Here is a 25,908-nt window from a genome sequence, read left to right as displayed (position 1 = left end):
TGCAAGCCTGGCAAGCATAGATATGAAGATATATAGATTGCTCACAATGGTGCTGTTGCGGGCTAGTCGGTGTAAAAGAGGAAAACAGCGCAAACACAGGACGAAGAAAAACGACACAGGCGTTGAATAACAACTGAAGTTTATTCGAAGATGCACGTACAATAAGTAGTTCCGAGGCGAGTTATTAGCTCAGTCAATGTCATGGGACGGTGTAAAGGGCCGAATAAAAGTGTAAAGTTATAACATTCATAAAGTCAAAAAAAATTTCAATAAGGGACGATGGCTCGAGACTGGGCAGAGTGACAGATGAAAACTGGAAATGAGGTATGTGTCGAAAGATGGACCGTGAATCTTTGGGCTTGGAGGTTCCATAAAAAAGGGTAAAGAAGAAATCGGGCTCAAGTATTGGGTCACAGGCTAAAATGCATCTTAAAAGATGTAAGGTTTCTAGATCAATGGAAGGAATGCTTACACACGCAGGCACCGCGGATTCGAATCAGGTGGGCTTCATGAATGTCGCATGTGTGTTTTTCAAGATGTCGTCGTCCTATCAAAGGCTGGCCGGCAAGAGCATTTCTTACATTCAATAGGCGGATTGCTGCCTGTGCCAGTCTCGAGCGAGTTGGAATGCTCACGTAGATGCTCGCGGATGCATCTTCCAGTCTGTCCAATGTAGGACACTCCACGTGATATAGCGGTATCTCGTAAATGACCGTTGTCACACATGGATACAAAAATTGTAGTCGATGCTTTATTGTGCACATGTTTTTTGGCTGATCTTCTCAGTTAGCTTTTTTGCAGAGGCCTCCGATTTGTTGGGCGCCGAAAAGGCTATGCGAACTTCGAGTTTTCCGGCTATCTTCTTAAGTCTATGGTTCACTTCGTGTATGTACGGCATAACCGCTGTTCTGGGCCGATCTGTGTTGTGTTGGTGCGATGGGTTCGGCGCAGCACTCGCGGTAATTTTTCCAACAAGCTTCCGAGGAGCGACTTGGGGAACCCCGCTTCAGTCAACCGTTCAACTTGCACCTGGAAGCCGGTCAGGATACAGTTGGCGAACAATCTCTGAAGTGCGTTCTTTAGAGCTGATGTGACAGTGCTGCGCTTCACCAGTCTCAGGTTCGCTGACGAGTAGGGTAGGAGGCGCTCGAACCCACGACCTTTGCGGTATTCGAACCCACGACCTTCACGGGACTCGAACCCTGCACGTCATTTCCTTTCCTCAAGCAACTACCGCTGCTAGCGTCACTAGGCTGCTATCAGCGGGACGATTTGTGCCGCTCTTGTCCCGCCGACTGCGCGTCCCTTCGGCTGCAGTGGTGACAGAGAGCAGCTCGCATCCTAACTGCTCCGTACAGCTGGTTGCAGGTTGGTGCTTCTGCATTTACTTTTTTAAATCTGGGTCTCACCCTGCTGCCACCGTTGGCGAAAAGTGTCTTGCTTTGTGCTGTTCCTTTTTGGCTTGTCGGCCTGTGTTAGATAAGACATGGCTGCCCGCGATAAAACATGTCCGGCATGTTTGAAAGCAATTCCAGCCAAAGGCTGTGTGTGTAATGGAATGCTCTGAGTGTGGCAACGTGTTGCACCTAGGAATGTGTTGCATGCCTGAGAGGGGCGGCAGGTGGAAAGGAGGGTGACGAGGTCAATATACCTGTCATTCTCAGGGCTATCTTGCAAGACTTAACAAACTTGAAAAATCTTCCAGAAAAAGTAGACAGTATTGACAAGTCGATCATCATGATGTTGGAGAAATATGCTGAAGTGTTAAAAACGATGGCTAGACAATAGGTAGAGATCAAGGAACTTCAAAAGCGGGTTGTTGCCCTTGATAGTTGTAATAACAATGAGGAAGTGAAACAACTGAAGGTCACTGTGAACGATTTGCAGTGAAGGAGTAGATGGCAGAATTTGGTATTCCAAGGCATCTCAGAATCGGACGACAAGAATTTGCTTCAAAAAGTTAACGATGTAGCCTGATCAGTCGAGCTTCCTGAGCTGTGTGAAAGTGATGTGGATGCCGCACACAGGCTTAAAGCGAAACAAGGCAAGGTTCCAGGTAGTTCCATTTCCCAGAAACTCGGAAAACAATGGTTTTTGAAAGGCGAAGCACTCAGAACGCCTAACTCTGAGGTCTCACTCACAGAAAGCCTGACTCAGTTTAACAGGACGCTACTCGATTCTGCCAAGAAATGGGCTGAGGTGAATGCCTACAAGTACGCGTGGCACCGGAACAATAAGGTATTTGCATGAAAAGCGAGCGGAGAACTGGCACACGTGATTCGATGCGATGACGATTTGAGGGAGTCGTTGCAGTGAGTCACTGCTGTTGACTGAAATTATCCCTTCAGTATGGGTGATAGTTACGTCACTCCGAATGATATTAGTAATGAGGTTCTGGGTCTGTCTAATTAATTTTCAGAGCTTTATTTGAATACTCCGTCTGTTTGCGATAAGCATGACATCTTACATGTATTTCTCGAGGAGTTTAGATTCATGTTCACAGCGCTAACACTCACTGAGACATGCATCGAGGACATAGTTGACTTCCCTGAGTTGGTCAACTATCCGTCATATTTCCTAAACAAAACAAGTAGAAGAGGTGGAGGTGTTTGTTTTTTCGTGCTCGATAGTGTTCAGTCTGAAAAGGTTGATAAAATTACTTCAATTACACCTCATCATGAGAGAGAAATCCGAACTGTACCATTAAATTGTAAACGCAGTCAAGAAGTGAGTTCCATTGTTTGCATCACACTTGAAATGATATGATAATTCCTTTCCACCTGCTTTAGAAGACCGCGAGAAAAGCTTGACTAAAGGTTCCAGGTTCATGTCGCTGGATTAATTAAGCAAGAGAGTTGAGGTTTGTGTTGAGGCTGGTTCACACAGTCTTCGTGTTATATAACAAATGTCATCCTGCAGTCTCGTACAGAGTGTGCCAACGTTTTAACATTCGTATTAGGAGTCTATCACTGCGAATAAATTTTTCCGGTGGGTATTGTAGTATTCATGAATGAAACAATATTCACTCTGGGACTTTTTGTTTGTGTTGGCTGCATCATGCTTCCAACCATACAGCGACATACAGCAAGCGGAGTATAGACATTGCAAAGCTGTCTGCATCGGGCAGAAATGTGCTTTTTTTTCGCGCCGATATGATAAACATGACATCCTACTCGAGCTGGGGCACTGTTTTTATGCCTAAGGACATGACACGATAACATTATTCGCTCCTTTCAGCAGCCCGGGGTCCTCTTTGCCTATCACTTCGCCGAGGTTGTGCCCACATGTCTATGTATTCGGAATCAGTCATTCTCGAATTTACGTTCATGGATCTCTGGAGTCCACATACCTTTCATGGCGCACTGGTGCAGTGGTTAAGCGATGCACCACTGCCCCAGCAAATGGCTGTCAAAAACAGCCACCGGTGGGGCTGGTAAGACCCAGGTTGCTTCCCCAAGCAACCTCACACGTTCAAACATTGTTAACTGCCACCTGCCACAGTGGGCAGTTTGCTAACAATCCAGTGGGCAGGTTGCCACCTGCCACAGTAAGCAAGTTGTGATGACGTCACGAGGTCAAGTGATCTAGTTGGCAGGAGGGACACCTGCTTTTTCGCTCACAACACTGACGCCTGACTTTCTGCAGAGCAAGAGTCGTAACGCTATCGCGTTAATACGACCAGCAGTCCAATTCAGTCCCGCTCAATCTCTCTGCTGCAGAAATCGTTTCCTTCAGACGACCTAACACCGATGACGACGATGGCAAATAATGGAGGAGTCATTATCTAATGTGGCAAAAGACAGGCAACGTCGATAATATCGCCTTGTTTTATGGCGTATTCCAATCGGTGATTATGAGCAAGTTTTCTTCCTCCGCAAAACTGAAGAGTGTGCCTCGATGGGCGATTGGGATTCATATCCCAAATTCTGATTAGATCGCGACGGATATTAATGTCGATTGTTCAGCTATATTATAGCTGGTACATGATCAATTAAAAACAGCAGCAAAGAGAACTGAAAACAAAGAAGCAACACACGCTGTTTTTAATTGAGCGACGGATATCTCGCTCCTCTGCGCATTCAGAGAGTTGCTGCGGATGGTCTATTGGATTACGCCTTTAACCCATCAAGGCAGTGAAAGTACAATTTGTGGCTTAGGTATCTTGCCGTGAAGCTTTGTAATATCTTTGTTTCTTCGTGCTGAAAACAGCCAGCACGCTTATTTTTCACTTTGTGACACGTTATAGGTCCAGATTTATCTGGAATGACTACAGCAGCACGCAACTGCTTCTGCGTGGCTCAAATTTGTTGCAAGTGCTTTCCGTACCATATATCGAAAGTTCTTCGTCAGCTTTAGACTGATCGCGTCCGAAACCGGCGGAGGTTCTATTCTTCATGGTCCGCCCAGCGCACTCACTAATATCGCTGTCGCCAAGTTTTTTGTGCTTTCAGAGAAAATATTGACCCATAAACAGTTTCCAAATTTGAGGCAAGTCTGCCAGTTTTCCTTCTCGGCTGCCTGCCACCATGTGACAGCATTGTTTTCCAGGCATTTTAGCTTAGCGATGGCGGCGATCAAGGCAAGTTACATTTCTTCGAGTATTATTAAGGTGCAAAGTGCGGATATTTTTTGCGACATTTAGGGAGTACCATTGCCACTCCGTCTTAATTGGCGCGTTAATGTCAGTCAATCAAGTGCACTGGGCGACTCGCAAATTAAACAATAACGTAGCAGCTGTACAGAGACATTAATTACGACCCCTTATATGCATTTCTTGCATTTGTTATGCGGGATGAGAGTGCAGACACCTTCTGAATACCTGTGGAAACCTCGGACAGCATCCCTTATCTGCATTTAAAGAAACAACGAAGTTGTCTTGGCGATGCGCGAGGGGGCCATTTTCTGCGCCACTCACCAGTTCGCTAATGATGGGCGTGAGGATGCCGGTGACCACGTAGGTGCTGACCACTTCAGTGAGGAAGCAGCTGCTGAAGCACAGCAGGACCAGCACCAGTCCCGAGGGAAGGTCGCGAAGTCCGTTCAGCGTGTTTATCACGATGGCCGACAGGCCGGAACGCTGCGAAGCAAGCGAAGGCTCTGAGCGAGGAAGCTAGCCAACGCCGTTGTTTATTGTGATTTGTGCATTTATCGTGGAGACTTATAAAAATATGTTCCTGGCTCAACTGCTGGCTCGATCGTTTGCGGTGAAACTGCGCACAAGCCCCGGGTAATGCAGTAGCTTTTGTCTCGTTTTAAGTTTCACAAGAGCAGTTAGCTGCGCATAATGCAAACCCGCAATCATCTGCGCCGAGGTCGATGAACTGAAAGCCGCCAGCGCCGCATTGCCGGCGAAGGGTAGGTGTGATGCCATCAAAGGGCCCGCGCACATTTTGACACTCGCCTTTTGCGTCGAGGCGCTTTCCTCTGCAGACAATAGATGCCGCCACCAACGCCAGAACCTCAATCTTGGCGGAGACGATTACGGGTTTACATCATGCTCGGCTGAACCAAGTGGGCACTGCTATCAAATTTACTACAGCACAAACGTTACCGCAGCACCCAAGCTCTGTGCGCAGTTTCACCACAAACGAGCCACCGGTTTAGGTGGAAAAACGATTAAAAGTCTTCACGATAAAGATGCACAATACTACTCCATAAAAGCGTCTGCTACAAAGATTAAGGCCAGTTGTGTGACTGAAATCTTCCTGGGTAATCTTCTAGAGCAAATGCTTGCTGGAACGTTTCCTATAACTGCAACCTCACTATTCGTATCTTTTTAATTCTCCTGTGCCTTCCATTGCTTTCTCATTCTGTGGAAGCCTGATTTTTTTTCATTTGGCCTGCATTAGCTCTTCACTCTATTGACGAAAATGTCTGTCCTCCATTTCTTTCAAAAGGCAGCCCTAATTTCACGGGGAACGTGGAGCCTAATTTACAATACCCCTGTGTCATTTATGCACAGCAGGCAACTAGACCGTTCTCTGCTCATGCAAAATTTAAACTTGTCTAATGAGATAATCCAGCAGCCTCTTGTGTAACTCTTGAGTCATGTTTGTTGTTTTCAACTAATTATGACTAGGGTTAAAAATTTGCACTACTGACCCCCCCCCCATTCATCGCAGCTTTAATGGTAAAACAATCGTTCTTTGGGTAGGCACCAGATGACACCACCAGTACTACCCAGAGGAAAGCTACTTGTCTTGGGCTGTCAATGCTGCAGATAATGCGGTTTTAAGGAGAAAGCCTTTAATGGCTCATGCTGCATCCGTCCGTTTGTCCGTCCATTACGCTCTTGCGCCCGTGGCCTCCGAGATTACCCACACACCCACACGCACTACGCGTTTGGATGATCTCGAAGGCCATGTTGTGCCATTGGTAGTTCACTGCGCATGCGCAAGGTGGCACCACCAGCGCGCGCACCAGACGCCTCAGCTGTCGACCGAGTCGGGTGCTGCGCAACCTCCCTCCTAGCGCTCACTTCAGTGGGGTCTCAGAAAGCGGGCAAACGCAAGCACTTAAGTTCATATTTGAAAACAGTGCAAACAACATACCAGGAAGCAGAGGACGAAACGACGACACATGTGCCTGTGTAGTTGTTTCGTCGTCTGCTTCCCCGTCTGCTGTTTGCGCTGTTTTCAAATACGAACTTCAACCAACTCGACCAACTTTCGGTGTTACTACTTAATTAAGATCTTAACCACATATCAGTGACACCGCGCTAAAGGCTTTCACCTCACCATACTTAGGTCAGCAAATTGCCCCCCCTCCCCGAATTTTATAATTAATTCTGATCGAATTAGGCGAGTACATCATCGAAACATGGCACTGAAACAAAAAATTTGTTGTGTGCAACGTGTGCATCAAATTTCAGTGCGAATAAGCAAGCGGTTTAACCGAGATAAGTATACTGCAGTGCATGCTTAGCATTGCAACAGTATACAGGGTGATTTTGTTTTAACCTCTATGCACTTTTATTTTAAAAACAGTGATAGGCAAATCAGTGCGGTATGTTGAGCTGGAATGTACAAAGACAGACATTATGTACCTTATGGGGATAAATAATTAAACACTTAACTAAATTAACTAAACTTTATTTTTTATTTTTGAGGGAAAGGTTATATTGCGAAATTGATCATCGTCAACACTGAAGGTAAGCTGTGTTTATAAATTTTCATAATTGGCAATGTGGTTTTCAAAAATACACATTTGAGAGTTTGTTGAGTTGGGTTTCCAGCATTGCATATTTATAAAATGGCGTCCTTCGCACTTCTTATGCATAAAATACAGGCACACTTGGTGTATTTGACAATGTTGAAGAAGTAACTTGATTTCGGCAATGGTACCACACGCAGCAAGGCCATTTTACAATTAGGTAATACAGGAAAGCCAACTCAACGAGCTTTCAAATTAGTATTTTTGATGTTTGCTATTTCGAACCACATAGCCAATTAAAAAAAATGTAAAAACAAGGCTCATCATCGTTGTTGATGGCCATCAATTTTGCAATATAACCTTGCCCCCTCAAATCGAAAAATAAAGTATTTGTTAATATCAATGAATTGTTTAATTATTCACTGTTACAAGGCACATAATGTATATCTTGCTGTACAATCCATCTCAACAGGCCACACTGATGTATCTCTCATAGTTTTTTTTTTTAATTTAAAGATTAAATGAAATCACTCTGTATACTGGACCAGCAGGATACTTGCTCCGGATGCGATGGGGCCAGTTGAGGATGCGCGAATCACTGTGCATGCACAGCAGGCACCTGGCAGGTCCAGTATACGTCCAAATTAGTATGTCTCAGCTAAAATAAGACTCACTTAAATCCCTCTGTAAGTCTAAATTTGTCTTGCACTCCAGCCTTCCTTGAGTTCACCGAGCCTTGCCATTAAATTAGCAACTACCAAACCGCTGCAGACACCGCCTTTCTACTGCAGCTGTTGCTACACTGTTCATTGCCGGTCTTTTATGCTACGATTTTTTTAGTCAAGCAGATATCATCGGATACAACAGGACAAATTCCGGAAAGTGTGATGACAATCGGTAATTTAAGTTCCACATTTTGGTCCTAAATTACAACATAAGAAAGCAACAGTGAACAGAAGAGAAACCACTCTCAGCGGGAAAAAAGGAAGGACCGCTGCTTTTCTACCCTTACAGCAAGAAGTAGGACGGCGTAGAGGAAAGCAATTTTGATGCCTGAAAAAAAATGACTGCAAGCCAAAAGTGGGCAAGAATTAAGCAATGCTGCCATTGTTTTCTGGCTATGAGCGTCTACTAATGGACATTATGTGCATCGCCTCTCAAAGTATGAGTGTGCCGTGCGTTTATAAAAATGTTGACCTTGATGGCACTCCGCACAACGAAAAAAAAATCTTAAATAACTCAGAAATCACCTGGAAAATGATATTACGATGGGAGCAGCAAAACAAAAACTAAGCGCATGAGGCACGCAGGGAGCCAGAAGAAAAAAAAACGCAAGTTAGTGGTGTTTTGCAATGGTTACGGTGCCAATTTCGAGCTGCCTGCGCTATTGTGCCATGTCATGCACTTTCTTCTGCTTCGTCGACTGGTGCAAGCAAAAGGACACTCATCTTCAATTACGCGGCCAATATTTTTAAGAGTGGTGCACAATAGCGCTGGCAGTTTGAATTTGATGCGGTATTCACTGAAACCACATTATCTGTGGACGATGTGTTTGCACTGCGCTTCCTGTGCACTTTATGTGCTCAGTTTCTTTTTGGTGTGTAGAAATTCATCGGGTTTCCTAAAGGTGTAGGGCTTAAGACAACGATTTTTTTTTCTTTGAAAGAACCATTATGGCATCGTTTTGTCTGTGACTATGAACTCACCACTAGCACTAACCACCAGACAGTGTTATTTAAACATGAATTAATAAAGCTTACTTTATCAGCTAGCTAATTAGTATAGTTTAACTACTATATGATGTCCACCGCCGCATTTGACAGTGTCTTCCTGAAAAGAATCTCTATATATTTCAAACACCCTAATTTTAGGAACTTTTTAAAGTGCTCTGAAACAACCAGTATGTCAGGTTTAGTAAAGTGATTCCACATAGCATGATGTGTTTAAACCTGTGCAAATGCAACCTAAAAAAAATGCACGCCAGAAGCTGTGCAAGCTTAAAAGTGACTAGTGCAAACACGATGTCCACACACCAAAGAGCACACAATGCAAGCACTTGCTCTCCCTGTTGCCTTGTCCATGCACGTTCCATTTGCAGTAGCTAGGTTTCAAGCGGTCACAAAATTGATTAGCGCAACGAGCCTATTTAGGCTGCGAAAAAAAGACAGAACAGTGTTTATAATATGACAAAATATTTTGTAGTTTTGTCGTAATGACACATTTTTTGTTGTTTTATAGTACTTTTCTGTAGTACTTTGCTCTGTAGTGTGTAGCTCTGTAGGAACAGCACAAAATTCTGTTGTTACTACAAAAAACTACGGCAAAAACATTACAGAAATTCTGTCGTGACAACAGAGCCTTTTCTGTTGTATTCTTTCGTGAAATATATCTGTACCTGAGAAGCTTCGGCGATGGAGAGACATCCACCGAAGAGGATGACGATGCCCCAGGGCATCTTGGTGGAGAATTCCTTGAAGGAGACCAATGGTTCGCTACAGTGCATGTTGTGCGGCTCCTTGGGCAGCACAAACAGCAGGAAGCAGATGGCTAGAGCTGGACTGGAAGACTTGATTTTGCTGCAGAGAAGGGAAAGGTGGAAACGAAGTCAACAAACTATGCATAACTATAATACGTGCACATGAGCCTTTGGTTAAGCACTGATGTTAATAATGAAAGCACACCAGCTGGGCCATGCTGCGGCACGAAACCACAGAACAGAGGAACGTGGGGCACATCACTGTGTTTTTTCCACAATAGCGACTATTTCTCTCATTTATAACTCAGGATACTGTAGCTCAATCGTGCTTAAAGTGCCAACTACCCCCGTTGTCGATGTTGAATTATAGCCATTACAATGTCTGTAGATGCGGCAACAGTGACGCCTAGAAAATTCGTAACACACTGCCTCTTGTGGCTGGTTATGCTTTGTGCCAAGGTTATTGTAGTCAAGTTAACTCAAGCGCAGCAAATAGTGAGTGACTAGTGACATCGTTTTAAAGCATCCCAGTGCCATGGATTCTGTTCCTGCTGAAAAACCTGGAACGCTTACGATAATCCACTATTTCACTTGGCACCATTAGCTACAAGACCTTATTTAAGATAATGAGCGTGCTGAATGGAAGGCAAGCACGTTGTTAATACGGCGCTCTCTTTTGAGGCACAAAGGCACAAAAATAAAAAGGCGCATGGACACACAGGTGGACACACATCACGGCAGCGACTGAAAAATGGCTGTCCCAGCTCTTAAACTAATAAGATAATAGCGGCGGAGGTCTCCCATCAAACGTACAGCTAGGCGTCCAGCAAATAGGTGCTCAAAAGAAGCCTGATGTCAGATGAGAATGTTGGCATAACCAATGCTTTATTCCGTATTCAAATCGGCTTTATAGAAATGACAAGCCCGGTAAGCAATCAGCAGCAGCCTTGAATAGTGTAGGTGGATAACTTGAAATAAAGCACAGTGTTTCAAGTAACAAAATTAAAACGGGCAGCAATTAAAGGAACAGTGAAGACAAATTAAAGTTAGCCTGTATTGACAGGATACAGCATTCTAGTGCAAAAGAGGCTAACTTTACTGCAAAGAGAGCCTTCATGAGCTAGAAAAGGTCAAGAAACGAAATATAAGTGTCGCCGCCACCAGCTATTTTCGGAAGCAAACAGAGCAAACGGCAAAACCGTATTGTTTGGCGCGCACCCTAGAGGCCAGGCAATGCCGGCATTCACTTCCAAATAGTGAGCACCATGATCTTGTTCGCGAACTCAACAGTTTGGATTGAGCGCTGGATAAATATTTAAATCCAATTTTCTCGGCAAGAAATACCGAAACTAAATGAGTCTTTTACTGCCAGACAAACATCAACATAGTAAGAAGGACCCGTAGAATAGATTTCTACTAACAAAATTTGGATGGAGTTACTGTCAGTGCTGCTTAAGTGCACGGACGAAATACTAGACACCTTTAGCGCACCATGTACAGTGTTACGATGCTGTTACCAGAGTATTGGGAGCCCGCACGCGCAGATCACCTTGAGTGCGCCAGATGGCGCCAGGTACCCTGCAGCAGCACGTACACCTGCTGCATCGGACCAATCAGCGCGAACGCACTCGCAGTGGGCAGGCTCTCGGTACTCCGGTAACGGTGACATGGTACACACTGTGCTACAGGTGTCTACTAATGTATAAACCTTGACATTATGCAAAATAGTCAGGCCGCACCCACCTGCCGTACTGCAGGAGATCGCCCCAGCCTGTCATGAAGTGCGGCTTGTAAAAGAACAGGACAAGTATCACAGCAGCCAGTATGATGAGCACGGTGTACTCGGCGAAGCTCACGGAGCCCAGCCGCTGGTATTGCTGCTGGATTTCCCGCCGGATGTCGCGCTTGCCCTCAATACAGTGCTGACTCTTCCTGCAAAAGGGAAATAAAAGAAGGTCAAAAGTCAGGCTGCCAGACGCAGTTCTTTTTCTAATATAAAGAAGTATGCATATATTCGCCACCCGCATGCTTTCTAATTTCCAAATGGGCGCCTCTGGCACACAGGTGCATTTGGATCCTTTTTGCCAACTGGTTATCCAGGGAGCTTTTTTCTACGAAATCCCTTTTATCGAAATTAAATTGTGGCTTGAGAATGCTATTTAGTGACTGAACTCATACATTGCAGAAGTGAGAAAAGGGCTCTTCAGAACCCAGCCTGCGCAATTTTATCAATGTTCCTGTTTCAAAGCGTTCATCCTTTCTAGAGTTGCTGATGTCACTGTAATGCATTTGTTACAGTTAAGCAACATAAACGGCACAAAGTACAGCCAAAGAGCTCAGGAATTCTGGCGATTAAAAGCTGATAAATTTAGGCGGAACTTTGGTACAACGGTTCGCTCTACGCGCTTCAAGAATCACCTTCGTTTCTCTTTCGTTTACTCTTCCTGATATGTTAACAAAGACAGAAAGGAATGAAACTGAATGATCCGTGGCCCATTATGAAGCAAAACATGGCACAATACTAGGAAACACCTATTGTGTAGCATGTATTTTTCCTTACGTCTGCATAGATTTTTGTCCATTCTTGAGGACGCAGGTTCAGTCCTGCTCTTGGCGGCCGGATTTCGGCAAAGGTGAAATTCAAAAGGCGTCTGTAAGCTGTACGATGTCAGTGCACGTTACAAATACTCACGTGGTCGAAATTACTCCGGAGCACACCACTACGGTGCCTCTCTCTCTGTTGCTTTTTTCACTCCCTCCGCTATACCTTCCTTACGGCGTGGTTCTGGTGTCTACCGAGATATGAAAGAGTTACTGCGCTATTTCTTTTCTTAAAAAAAAAAAATGTCCCGAAATTCCACAACACGTTTCACAAACAATACAAGTGCACTGTGAGCCGTGCTGCTAGTTATATGATTACGCGAAGTTTTGAAACTATGGTATCTACGGCACCCACCATTAACTCTTTTAAATGGGCCCTGAAACGCTATCCGAGGAGAACACGTCAACTTGCTCAATCACTGCATTGTGTTGTCATGAACATCTGAGCCAAAAATTACACTTACACACAGTGCAGAAAACCCATAATCACGCGCGAAAGTTGGCGAGTCCTTTCCGGGGACTTTTTCATGCCCGCGCCCTCCTGAGAGAGAGAGTTATTCAGAGAGAGTTATTGGTCAGATTCTTTCATACGTCAGGCAGCTGCGGTGGCTGCGACCAGTAAGTCGCGTAGATTCGGCGGGTCAGGAAACTCCGCCCGCGGCAGTGGGGCTGGCAGAGGAGCGCTGACCATTCAGCATGCAAAAAGTGACGAGAGGCAAGAGAAAGGCGCAAAGACGCTGAAATTTAAATTTTGACTACAGATAACTTAGCTTCTACAAAGCACATTAAAAAAACTGGTGCTGGAGGATATCCGTAAAGTGGCATCCTTAACATAACTTTATTAGAGCCCCTTTAATTAAGAGTAGCAGCTTTCGCAGGCAGTTTCTGAAATAATAAGCAGGTAGGTGCTGTACTTAAGGCGTTAGCGTTGCGATACAGTGACACACCTCCAGTGTAACGGCTGAAGAGCTATCACAACTCTCCAGCAGCAAAGTCGGATTGCTCCTAAATTTATGTACAGAGGCAACAGTCTACAAAGACGCAAATGTCAGAGAGACATTGAGAATTCCCAAACGCGCACTGCAAGCAAGTTGGTGTGCACAGTTCCACTGCAGCAATCAAGCCATAACTAAAGCGAACGTTAAACCAGGCTAAACAATTCGCGCGATTTTTTTATCTCCATGTAAGCCAGCTACAGGCTGCAACAACAGGCTGTGCAAGATTTTTTTTTTTCCATTTTCAGGCTACTATGCAATTTCGATGCACATACGCCGAATAGAGGACAATCCCAAGCCACTGGCCGTCAAATGCGGTTATGTTTCTGATAGATATTTCGATTATTTGACGACAGATTTTCGCAGACATTCTGTGCTCCTGAGTGCACAAAACGACAACTTTGTCTGTGACCACAGTGAAGTTTTTGTACACTTGCATACCATTTAACTCCACTACATCCGTCCATCATAGCTACTTTTCTAGTGTGTCATGTCCGTCTATAAATGCTCTCGGGTCTTCTCCCTGCATCCAAACATTCATGCGTGACAACTCCCTGAGAGTGCTTGCAAGCCGTTTCAATAACCAGTTTGTGCACGTGTACTCCTGACAACAGCATGTATGAAAGAAGAGCGCATTCGTAGCACCACCTACCTGCTAAATCGAATGACCAGCCACAAGTAGAGCCAGCCGATGGCAGTGCAAACAATCATAGGAGGAACATTGTACAGCATCCACGTGGCCGACGTAAGCTCAGTGGAATGCGGGAACAGTCTGCAAAGAAAGGGAACATATGGCTGTCTACACCACCGTTTTACTCCTCAGTAGAAGTCTGCAATGCCACAACAATAAGTAACAGCCTTGTAGTTTTCTGTATAGTTATATGTGAGCACATATGCATTGGAGATATTCAGCAGACTACCAGCAATGGCGCTGTACACTGTACGAACTGTCGCGTGCCATCTGAACCAAGGGTATAAAAAATGTGGAATTCTTAGCCGGATTGCAACCAAAGATGGCTCAATTGATGAGAACAGCATGGAGCCAACTTTTTCCCTTCACTTCTCAGTTAACCTACGTCATTAGCTAATGGTGACTGACTACTATTTAACCGCTGCAGATTCATCAAAACATTCTCTTCAAAAGCCGCAATGCGTCCCAAAACTTTCAGGCCCACACTTATTGTCTAAAAGCGCTTTCTCGCACTACGACTAAAGCACATGGAATGTTTAACAACCACAACACAGCTTCTTTGAACAACCCGCGATTTCCAGCGCGCTCCGCTCCTAGCCAGTTCAACTTGGCGCAGCAGCATTCGTTGTTAGGGCGAGTGAATGGGCCAATCCTGGGTATGCGAGTGTTCACCGCACTTGTTTTAACCCTTTCTGGCACAAGGGGTAAAATTTAACCCATTTTTTGTTTGGCTTTCAGCGCCTGGAGACAAGCACAGGGTACAGTTTAACGATAGTTTGTATGGTGCTGCAAGCTCGTGAATGAAAGTAAAAGCTTTTTTTCAAGTTTCTATAGTTGTCACTTGATTAAAGCAGGGTCAACAGCAGTTTGAGATAGCCTGCTCGGAGCTAGGCACGTGTGAATTTTTGCTTGGACGCCGTCAACTCTGTTTCTCAGACATGCCCAGTAATTTTCTCCATCTCCTGTTTTGTCATAAATACCTCTACGTACTACAAAAAAAAAATGGCGCAATATGTTCACAAGTACTGACCTGCTAGGATTACACATGAACCGGTGCGCGCCAACAGACAATCTACATGTGGTTTTGATTGCTGCTTGGTCGCCAGCTAATCAAAGGGAGCACGTTCAGGCAGCGGAAAAAAATTGGCATATTCAGGAAGAATAAAAATGGTGCGGTTCCTCTGCACTAACCACCACCCCTCGAGTAAAAGGAGCCTCCACTATTAGGAAGGAAACGCGCGCTAACTACGAGTGGGAAAAATAAAAAAAAAATGCCGCATCCCGCTCTGCATTTAGTGCTTGGCTCCTTTGCAGAAAGGAATTAGCCAATGGTTTCAACGCACAGAGGCGTATAGGTTCAAGGAGAGCCTAGATGGCACTTCATTCACAATAATTATATTTTTAAGATTCAGTCCCCTGAATAGAGCCAGGGGGTCCCACTTTTTCAGAGCGGCTATTGCGCTCAGGAAGCATATGTGACCAACTATTTTTAGCACCGCTAACTGACGTGTATAAATGCGAATTATGCTAAATGTATTCTTTTGCTCATCCTATTTCACAGAGCCATAATACTAGCCATTTTTTTTTACGCGAAACTTACAACACCCTATAAAGGGTTAAAGCAGGCCAATGAAGTTTGTAATAAAGCAATGTTTAGACTTTGAGCCATTTGGGCTCTGATCTGATGCTCTGCAACTTCCCAACTGGTGCCTTTTAAGTATAACTACAGAATTTGAATTTCGTCAGCTAATACTACGTAAATATCTGCGCAACTATATATACATATATGATGTGAAACAAAGTCCACCTTTCATAAATTACTGTACTTGTCTGCACAACAGCTTAACGACGATCTCTGTTATATCAGTATCGATCCCACAGGTAGCAAAGTGCTCTCACACAACTGACGCCCTCTAGTTCATCACATTTGTGGGGTTGAAATAGGGGGATAAATACGTTTTCCCCGCTTAACCGCGGCTCACACAGTTCAAAACCGCCCGTACCCCGCCCCGTGATCGCGCGCGCTATAGAGCGCACGCCAACCACGGCGGGCCTTGCTCTGAGGGAAACAAAGGAACGACACGCTGGCTGACACACACAGGAATTTATTGCTATAACAACAATAGCGCCAGTTTGCAACAAAATACGCTTAGGAATCGAGGTCGTCCGACTCTCCAGCAAGGTTACCAGCGAATGTTCGCCCACGCTAGGGCAAGGGATACTCCGAAGCCAGACGGGACGAGATACGGGAGAACGTTCTCTCCCACGGCCTCGCCCCGCTGGCTACAGCCCGGTTCACACCGGTGAGCCGCAAACGCCGCGAAACCGATTTCGGTCAATTAGTTACGGTTTCCGAAGCACTAAAAAAGCGAGGAGGGAGCGTTGCAAATCATTTAAACATGTCGCGCGACCTCCGCGACTCGCCAGTGTGAACCTGCCTTAAAGCCCCAACTCGGTGGACACATCCTACGCGTACCGGCGGAGCGCCTTCGCGCACGGGCGTACGCTGGATCCTGTCTGCGCATGCGCAAAGCGCGACGCGCGAGCAGGGCGCACTTGCGCGCGCGTCGGAAGCGGGGGTCCGGTTTACAACAATAGGAGGACCGCGGGGCTCTCGGGGACTCTTTTCTCCATGGCTTGAAGCTCTCTCAGGTTCCTGGAACTTTTCTTCGCTGTTAAAGTTGTCCTTTCAGCGGCCCCCAAATCCCCTTTCTTCACGCTTGAAATTTTTTCGGTCGGCTCTGAGAGCGGGAACGCGCCAGTGCAGGGAGCATGGAGGTGGATGCTTTTTTCCGACGCCCGTCGCGGCGCGGCGCTTGGCGCGTAGGCGCTCCGCCGTACGCCTGGGATGTGTGCATCGAGTTGGGGCTTTGAGCGTCGCGCCGGAACGTGAGCGTATTAAAGCTACACCATAGATTACAACAGACGTCACAGTCTAAAACACCTGTGTAATTTGGAGCACTCTAAGGTTATTTAACACGCATCGAGATGTGTTAACACGCTTCGAAATGCGCGTTCGCTGCTAAATGGCAACAAACTCTGCTTTGTGTTCAGCAGCAAAGCTACCACACAGCGGGAAGCTTTTTGTTTTTCTGACTCCAAATTGTGGTGTCATTTCCCCGACAGTTACGGCAATCGTCACACAACCACAGCAGAAGTAACCCAAGTTCCGTACAGCGAAAAGTCCCAGCAGCGTCTGCGGTATCTCACGCATACGCGCGTTTCGCGCCAAGTCTCGGGGTCGCTTGTTGTCATCGATTTTTAGCTCGCTCTTGTAAGCCTGTAAGAACGATCAACAAATCGATGTCCTCAATTCTAGACGCACGCTGGTCTCAGCCTCTGCTCAAACGAAGGTGCGTATATTCTGCGTGGAAGGAGGCAGAGAGTGTTTATTTGTTCTCTTTTTTCCATTCGCCGCAGCTTGGAGAGAGAATTGCCACACCAGGCCTACTTACTCGTCGATAATGCCCTTGAACAAAATGTTGGTCGACGAGCCGATGATGGAACCGGTGCCGCCAATGTTTGAAGAGTATGCAATCGAAAGCAGCATGATTTTCTTCAGCAGGTCATGGTTCTTCTTAATTAAGGCTCCACTAAGGAAACAAGAAATGAAGGAGCACTGACATCAGCAGCTGATTGGCAAGACACGGCTCTTAAAAGGTGTGGAAACGAAGCAGATACAGTAAAATGAGATACGGCACAATCGTTATTCTTTAACTCCGATCATATAAAGCCTTTGGCGAAAAGCTAAGAGCCGAAGGGGGTTTGCATCCAAGCCGAGTAGTAAAGCTCTTGTAATACCCGTGAAAGTCTTGACCTTCTGAGAGTGAGGACCAGTGTTGCCCTTGCCTTAAAAACATTTGGAACTCTGAAGGCGCATACCGAGCCACACGGCGCGGTCAAGAAGCAAAAACCCCGTAGGCTCTTAACTTTTGACAAAGGCGCTGTGTAAGCTCGATGTCAAAGCAGGAACTTACAAAGATAACTATACATTGCATATATTAGATAAAAACAGGTACTGCCTAAAATCCCTTTCAGGTAGATCCTACTGTTGAAATGATTCGGAAAATCTAAAAAAAAAGGAATGCGCGTGATGTATGCAACTACTCGCAAACTTATTTGTTTCGAGAATGGAAGTATTCGAGATATCAGTGGTGTGTTATGCCGTTCGCGATGTTCCGTTACGACCCAGAAAATAAACAGCACGAAACCGCTCTTTTGCCGTAACGAGTGACTCACCTTTGATCTGCGCCAATCCCGACTTCAAAATGATCACCGCCTGCGTCGCCATTTTGCTTGAAACCTGCAGTGCCAAGGCCAAATGAATTTAACAAGAGTATTGCCGTTGCGGGTAATCCCGAGATCACGCCTACGGCCCGCGTTCGATGACTCCCAAAGAAAGAGCACACCCCGATCCCGTGACCCCAAGGAATGCCCAACAAGGCAGGCCATCTCCCGCTGAAGCTGGCGAAAAACTTGGAGGGCCCGCTCTCGGTTCCTGGCCGGCCTCTCTGCGGAGCCACAGGCTTGACGACAGAGGGCGCAGCCAGTGCAAGTATAAACACTTGTAAATGATTGCCGCGACCTGTGTATACTCTTGGGAAAACAAATCAACCACAAGGCGCACATAAAAGGTCGCAGCCTGAACACGTTGGCTCAAGCAAGTGGCGCTCTCATACATCAGCTCTGCATGTTGCGGAGGACAGTTTGTTTTTTGTCGATGAGTTGGTGATGGAATTCTGCAGTAACAGCTATGGTGCTTTCTAGAAGCGGAATTAACGACCGCCTTCAAGATCACGCACAAGACCTCTTCAAATGCAGAAAAATCGGCTGGCCAACAAGAGGTTACATCCGCCATACTGATGAGCAGACACAGCGCCTGAAAACAATATTTTGGCAGCAAGCGAGCGTTGCAGCTAATAAAATTTGACATCGAACTAAGAAACACTCTAGTCGGCGAAATGTACTCCTGCTTGCCGAAGCGTGCCAGCGTGTTAAAACACGCGGCCTCAGTGAATATCGAGGCGCTGAAGGTTAGCTGGTAATGAACAAGCAGACGCCGAAGCTCAGCTCGCCTATGTTGACGGTGGTTCGTTCAGTGTTGCATTTTACGGAGCTCGTGCGGCATGCTTAGTACGTGCAGCATTCCATACAAGTTGTCACAAAACTGTTGGCAAGGGAGACAAGGCATCGACACCATCACATATACAGCCTGGACGCAGCTTTGCGGTTTTGACAATCCACCCAAGGTACGACGACGCCAGGAAACCCCGCTCCAACGGTTGAGGCTTGGCCTCACATCACCCAAACGCTTCAGAAGATTGGGCACGAGAGCAGATCTATTTGCTCTATATCTCCAATACGCCAGAAACTGTCCCTCACACCTTTCACGCGTGCAACAACGCAGACGAGAGGAGAGCAGCTCGGGCGCCTGCTGAGGGACTCTCCAAGGAGACTGCCTGAGGCTCCTGCGCGCAAGTCGGTCGAACACCGTGCGCAGTGAAGGCGGGACTCCAATTTTAGAGCGCTAGCACTAGATGGGTCGCTAGGGAAAAAGCCGTTACGTCCAGGTGAAGCTCGGAGTAAATCGGGTAGGCTCGGGTAAACTCGGAACAGCATTGCGCCAGCTGCAGTCGAGTGGGAGAGGGTGTGAAGATGCAGAGCGAGAAGAACATCAGATGCCAGAAACAAGAGTCGAGGAATTATATCGCCGGAGGAATGTGCAGTGCAGCAAACGGTAAATCATGGATGAAGACGGTGCAGAAGTATTTGCTGTTGGGCTAGTTGGTTCATCATACAGTTGAATGGCGCAAGGGAACGAGCACAGGAAGACACAGAGGTGCTCTTTCATCAGGTGCTCTTTCTGTCTCTGTGTCTTCCTGTGTTCGTTCCCTTGCGCCATTCAACTGTATGAAGCCGGTCCTTGGAAAGATTGTGAAGCCGAACGACGTGCACCGCGAGCTGAACAGCAACGAAGAAGACAGCGCCGTCGGCCCGGGCCCGCAGCATAGCAGAAGCTATCGGAGTCCTGGACTGAGGACCCCGCCCACGAGCACCGGTCTCCCAGTCACGCTTTCTGAATAAAGTTTTTCATCACCACCAACGTGAGTCAGCCGATCCAGCGGATATAGCGTGGCGGGAAGCTGAAGCAGAGAGGCAAAGACAGTATAGCCTTGTAAATGGGATACGGAAACAGATGAAGAGCGAGAAACGCGGTTGCGTGCACATCCCGATGCCAGAAAGAAGAGGCGAACGACTAAGTTGTCGGAGGAACGTGCAGTAGAGAGGCGAGTACAAGTGGCTTCAGGGACCGCCGAACAGAGGAGACAACGACTCGAATCGAAGCGAGCAGCTCAGGCGGCTTATCGCAAGAAAGCTGAGGATCGACTGGCGCAACTCGAATTTTCAGGCAACAAAAAAAAAAGCTGCACAACGATAAACGAAGCTAAACAAAGTAGACGGAGGGCAGGTAGAGGTATTTCTTGACAACACGAAGTGAACAAGAGAGGGGTAGCGCTCAGGGTCGTGCCGACGTTTCGACAGGAGGACTTGTCCGCGTCTCGGCCCAGACGAAGACAAGTCCTCTTGTCGAGAGTTTGGCAAGCACCTTAAAGCTAAACACGAACAAACGTGCTAGCACACTTAAGTGGCATTTAGCCTAACCAGGTAAATCTGGAGCCAATTTTTTTTTCTTTTTTTGTGATATAGGCCTCGGAGCCAGTCTCTGAAACGTATGAGAAGGCTGTGTGGTGTGCGCATGTGTTATACTTGCTATATCGTGCGTCACACCAGACGCTTCGCTCTGAAGCCTTCTCTCACTCTCTGCAGAGTTTACCTGTGTGAAAGGTGGGTGAGAGATCTGTACGAATACGTGTGTTTTAGACCTTAGAGACAGTGTGTATGCGCTCACTATCATCAAGTCCAGTCTGCACCCGCTCTCTGCGTATGGAATCCCCCCCCCCCCCCCCTAATCTGGGTGAAGAAAACGAATACTTCCAATGGCGAACACAAAATCGGAGTGGTCGGGGTAATTAAATCCTGCGAAGGTGCCCAAGTGAAATGAAATTGAAATTGGTTTTTGAGGAAAGGAAATGGCGCAGTAATTGTCTCGCATCTCGGTGGGCACCCGAACCACGCCGTAAGGAAAAGGGAGGAAGCCGGGAGTGAAAGAAGAAAAAGAGCTGCCGTAGTGCCAAATACGCAAGGCGTTAACTGCAGCCTGCTTCTCGCATGCAGTTTAGATCCCAAACTAGAATTATACTGGACAATGCGATAATCGACACTTCCGCACTGTTCATCGACGAAAGCAGTGGCGAAAAACGCGCACCAGTTATTCGGCAGTACTCCGAGGCAACGCACTAACTACTCACAGTCGTTGGTTGGCACCTGGTGGTAGGAAGGCATCGCCATCTTGGCGGTGAGGGCGATGGCCATGGGCCCCATGATGGTGGCCACGGCCGTGTTTGGCATCCACATGGACATGAACACGGTGATGGACATCAGGCCCAGCAGCACCCTGCGCGTGTGTGTGAGAGACACAGCAGTGAAGGAGGATGGATAGCTGGGCAAGTTGGTGGTAGTTCGCGGTGGGTGGTACAGCGCGAAACAGACGAAACTCAAAAGCAGAAGACGACTTTGTCTTGCGCAAAGCAAGTAAGTGCTCTAGGCACTTGGTTGCGAGTCAGCGCTCGTCTATGTCGTCTTCCACTTTTGTCTTTCGCCTGTTTCGCGCTGTACCAGCCACAATGAGGTTAATGAAGCAAGGGGACTGCCGATCGACGCACGAAGAAAGAGCGCTGCCAACGAAAGGTGACCCCAAGAATACACTAGTAATGCTGCAATGCAAGGTATGAAAAATTACATTCAAACTGCGGCGATTGGGTTCCCAGAAATGTTTTTTTTTTTCATCTGGCGGCGTAACCCGGAAACAGGCATTTTATCGGGAGCAAATATGTATATGGCATCAGAACTGCCATGTACGCAGCGTGACGACTCGAGCATCCTTTGTGTTGCTGAAGCATTAGCGCTGTACAATGACGGCGTGGTAATGAGCGATAGAACTTCCGAGAGGGAGAAATAACTTCAGTTTGTACCCGTAAAAAATGAGGGGGAGAAGGCTTTAGCCTAAACCCCCATTCATTCCCCTAACCGTCGGCCGGAATCCCTTGGGACTCGGCGGCGGTCAGCGCGAGACCGATGACATTACGTTGTTCTTCTGCTTCCTGGTTGAGCAATAAGGGCTCCCGGGATTGTACATTTCTATTCGGATCGCTATAGAAAGGGCAGGTCCAGACCATGTGGACTAGATCTGCAATGCTATTGCAGTGCGTACATCTAGGATTAAAGACTTCTGGATGTCGTTTACTGTACAGTTGAGGGTTTGGAAACACCCCCGTTCGCAATTTCCTCCACATGATTTCCTCTTTCCTACTGAGCTGTTTATCTGCTGCTGGATAGGTCTTAGGACCGAGCTTATAATGAGGAATTATTTCATGGAATGTTGTGAGTTCGGCACCCGATGGGAGGCGTTCCTCGCGTGGAGGCGGCGCGTCGGAACATTTTTCTATACGAGTTCAGTGTTCTCGCTGCTAAGTGTGCACTTGACACCGTTTAACAGGATGCTGAATAGTACAGGAAAAGCACAACGCCAAGACATATACTGCGTATATTTCATCCTCACACCACTCACAATGTTTCTGACCGCGCTGCAGTGAAGCGTTACGCCAATTTCTTTTTCGCGCGCTAAGGAGCGGGCAGTTTGCCCGCACGACGTGCATACAGCGGCGAGAAAGAAACGTGAAAGATGAGCGCTGCTGTTTCCAAGTTATTCGCACTGCTCAGACGCGAAAACCGCCACCGTAATTAATGCATTATTTCATTATTCACTTAAAATTATGCGCTTGATTTTTCTTCGAGGGGGATTACTCTGCCCACTTCTCTGCCGGTTCTCATATATTGTTGATGCGTTGCACGACCAATTGCGTTTCTAAGAGCCCTGGCAAGAAAAACATGCAGCTAGTAATCTCGTCGTAACGGATGCGGCCACCAAACCTATCATAACATGAGACAGCTGACGACACTCGGCTTACCGGCAAGCATTAAGTTGGACGCCCCTGTCTTCATAAGCCTTTTTTGCTGCGCGTTTTCTACGCGATGAAGATGATGTCTGTTGTCGTTACATTTACGCGTGCACTCGACGAAGGCCGGTGAGCTGTGCAGCAGCATCCACAGTTCAAGCCTAACATTATGAAGCGTACTCAACCAAGCATTTTCCCCCTCTTGAAGAGACTTCAATTTAAAGCAGCATAATAAATAGGGAGCAATTCGCTACAACACCAAGAAAATACTGCCAGCGAGCCAATTTAGACATTAGTACAAGCATTGGGAAGCAAATAAACAAAATGTGTAAACAGAATGCGCCCTTCTCAGGTTGCAGATTACACAGAGAGCATTCGCCTCGCGCTAAATGTGGATGAGGACACATTTGCACAACAAGCGGCCCGTCAATTTTTTCCAAACCATGACTGCACCGCTACGTCTCCACCTGACTTATCGGTAACAGAGCCCCCCGATGGGATTACTTCTGACCTCACCATGGCAGAGCTGCTGGCCTCCATTGAACGTTTAAAAACTACTTCTACTCCCGGGCACGACGGCATACCTAACTCCTTATTCCGTAAGTTGGAAGGGAGGGCTTTGCAAACCCTGCTTGATACTTTTAACGAAGTGTGGCTTTCTGGCGTCATGCCGGGAGACTGGAAGCATTCCATTGTGGTTCCAATACCCAAGTCAGGTCAGCCTCCAGTATCTTTCTCAGCCCTTCGCCCAATTTCCCTTACGCCTACCATCTGCAAGCTTTATGAAAACATTCTAGCCGCACGCTTGTCATGGTGGCTGGAATCCCATGATTGTTACCCAGATTCCCAAATTGGTTTCCGCCCACAAATTGGAACGGAGGACGGCCTTGCTACTTTGGCTGCTGACGTGCTTGACCACTCTCCGCAGAGTCACCTTGTACAAACCGTAATCGCTACAGGCATAACAAAGGCATATGATAACATCATTCACTCTGCCATTCTTGCCTCCCTTCAAACTCTTGGTCTCCCTCACCGGTTCCTCCTCTCTATTCACGCCTTTTTAGCAAATCTAACCTTCAGCGTGCGTGTCCACGGAAAGCCCTTTGGTAACTTCACTTCCAATAGAGGAGTGCCGCGGGGCTCCGTTCTCGCCCCCACATTATTTAATGTGGCTTTAATTCCTCTTGTTCGAGCCCTAGAGTCCATTCCTTCTATCCGCGTGCTTGCGTATGCCGATGATATAACCTTGTGGTGCTGTCATCCAGATGCGTCTATTCATCAGTCGGTCCTTCAACACGCGCTGGATGTATTGGCATCTCGCCTACCTCTGGGTCTAACACTCTCTCCTACTAAATCATGTTTCATTCGAATTGGAAATAAAGCCGGCTTACGGAAAGCTCCTCCTTTAAATTTTACGGTACACAATTCTCTGATTCCTCAGGTATAAACTGTTCGTATTCTTGGTCTTCTCCTCCATACAACTGGGACTGGCACCCCGTGGCTGGCAGCCACCCGTAAATCGGCTCACGCTACTCTAGGTCTAATTCGTCGCATAGCTATGCGCTCTGGTGGCGCACGTGCTCATACGGCCCGCCAGCTTGTGCGCTCTATCCTTCAGCCACGGATAGTATATCAGGCACAATTTCAACGTCTCACCCGCAGACAGTGGGACTCCCTTGAAGCTATCAATCGTGAGGCTATGCGCGTCATAACATATCTGCCTCGTTTAACACCCATGCATGTGCTACAGGAGTTCGCACAACTTAATACACTCAGTGAAATCATCGACCAAAGGGTCGCAAATAGAGCTCGAAAACAGTCTCTCAATCTTCAACGTTTAAAGACACTTCCACCGTGGTCCTATTGCCAGCTCACTGACAATCGCCCCACTGTTTCCCCGTCGGTATCAGCAGCGTATCTGCGTGAAGGGTGCATATTATACACGGATGCATCTCATTCTGCAGAGAGGGGAGTTACTGCTGTGTATAGTCCATCTCATCCGCATCTCAACTCTCGCGCGACGTATACTGCGGATACGTGCACTCCCCTGGCATTGGAACTTCAAGCCCTTTATAATGCCATTGCATCCCTTCCTCTCGTTCCAACATTCAATACAGTTCATATTTACACCGACTCCCGCGCCGCCCTTAAACAGCTTAAGGCTGTTCGACGAACGTTCCAGATTTCACAATCAATTCATGTGCTCCGCGCAAAGTATCCATGTCCTGTGCGCATACACTGGATTCGCGGCCATGCCCAGGATCCACATAACATTCAAGCGGATGCTATGACTCATCTTCATACATTAGACGATCCGGCACCTTCCCCTCTTCCCCCAGATCCGTTCCTGTCCCATGTTTCCGATTCCGAAGTTCTGCGCCAGCGAACACGCGCTCTAATTCCTCGTGTTCGCACCCTCTCCCCCGTAGTCTTACTCGGCAGGAGGAGGTATCCGTGCGCCGGATTCGGGCAGGGGCGGCTCTGACACCATCTGTCCGTCATCGGTGGCGTGCCAAAGATCTGCCAGCACCTGACAGGTGCCCTCACTGTAGCGCTGCACCGGACATTTGTGATGTGCGGCCCTTGTTATGGACGTGCCCAGCGACGGCTGCTATCAGAAAACGGCTCCTCAGGGAGGTGGGCCTGCGGTGGAACCTCGAAAGTGACTACGTAAAGTTGACTATGGACAACCGTTTCATTAGCAACCTGTGCGACTACCTCAGCGCAACGGTTCTTCACTCCTTCTTTTAACTTTCAATCCCGTGCATTCCTCCCCCCCCCCCCCTTCCTTTTTCAACTTATGCCTCATGGCACACTTCTCGAATAAAAAAAAAATGTGTTCTTTCAAGAGCATTGTGGCCACAGCACATACTACGCCTGGTTTTCCCTTAGCTGTGCATCGCTCTGGAAACTGAA

At 47.0% G+C, this 25,908-nt stretch overlaps 1 protein-coding gene across 5 annotated transcripts in view; it reads right to left on the bottom strand.

Moving 5' to 3' along the window:
* LOC144120445 (solute carrier family 13 member 2-like) overlaps positions 1-25,908 on the bottom strand; it is a 99,277-nt gene that overhangs the window by 7,025 nt on the left and 66,344 nt on the right. For all 5 annotated transcript variants that reach the window (XM_077652842.1, XM_077652843.1, XM_077652839.1 and 2 more), the window contains exons 5-11: positions 21,286-21,431; positions 18,155-18,218; positions 17,371-17,508; positions 13,877-13,996; positions 11,372-11,560; positions 9,548-9,728; positions 4,916-5,077 (exon numbers count right to left, since the gene is read on the bottom strand). In XM_077652842.1, the coding sequence (XP_077508968.1) occupies positions 4,916-5,077; positions 9,548-9,728; positions 11,372-11,560; positions 13,877-13,996; positions 17,371-17,508; positions 18,155-18,218; positions 21,286-21,431 (1,000 nt within the window). The remainder of the gene's footprint in view (positions 1-4,915; positions 5,078-9,547; positions 9,729-11,371; positions 11,561-13,876; positions 13,997-17,370; positions 17,509-18,154; positions 18,219-21,285; positions 21,432-25,908) is intronic.

The sequence above is a fragment of the Amblyomma americanum genome, chromosome 2, assembly GCF_052857255.1.
Source record: "Amblyomma americanum isolate KBUSLIRL-KWMA chromosome 2, ASM5285725v1, whole genome shotgun sequence".
In the NCBI taxonomy this organism is placed as follows: domain Eukaryota; kingdom Metazoa; phylum Arthropoda; class Arachnida; order Ixodida; family Ixodidae; genus Amblyomma; species Amblyomma americanum.
The sequence above is the reverse complement of the archived record's forward strand: the minus strand, read 5'-3'. Positions and strand labels throughout refer to the sequence as shown.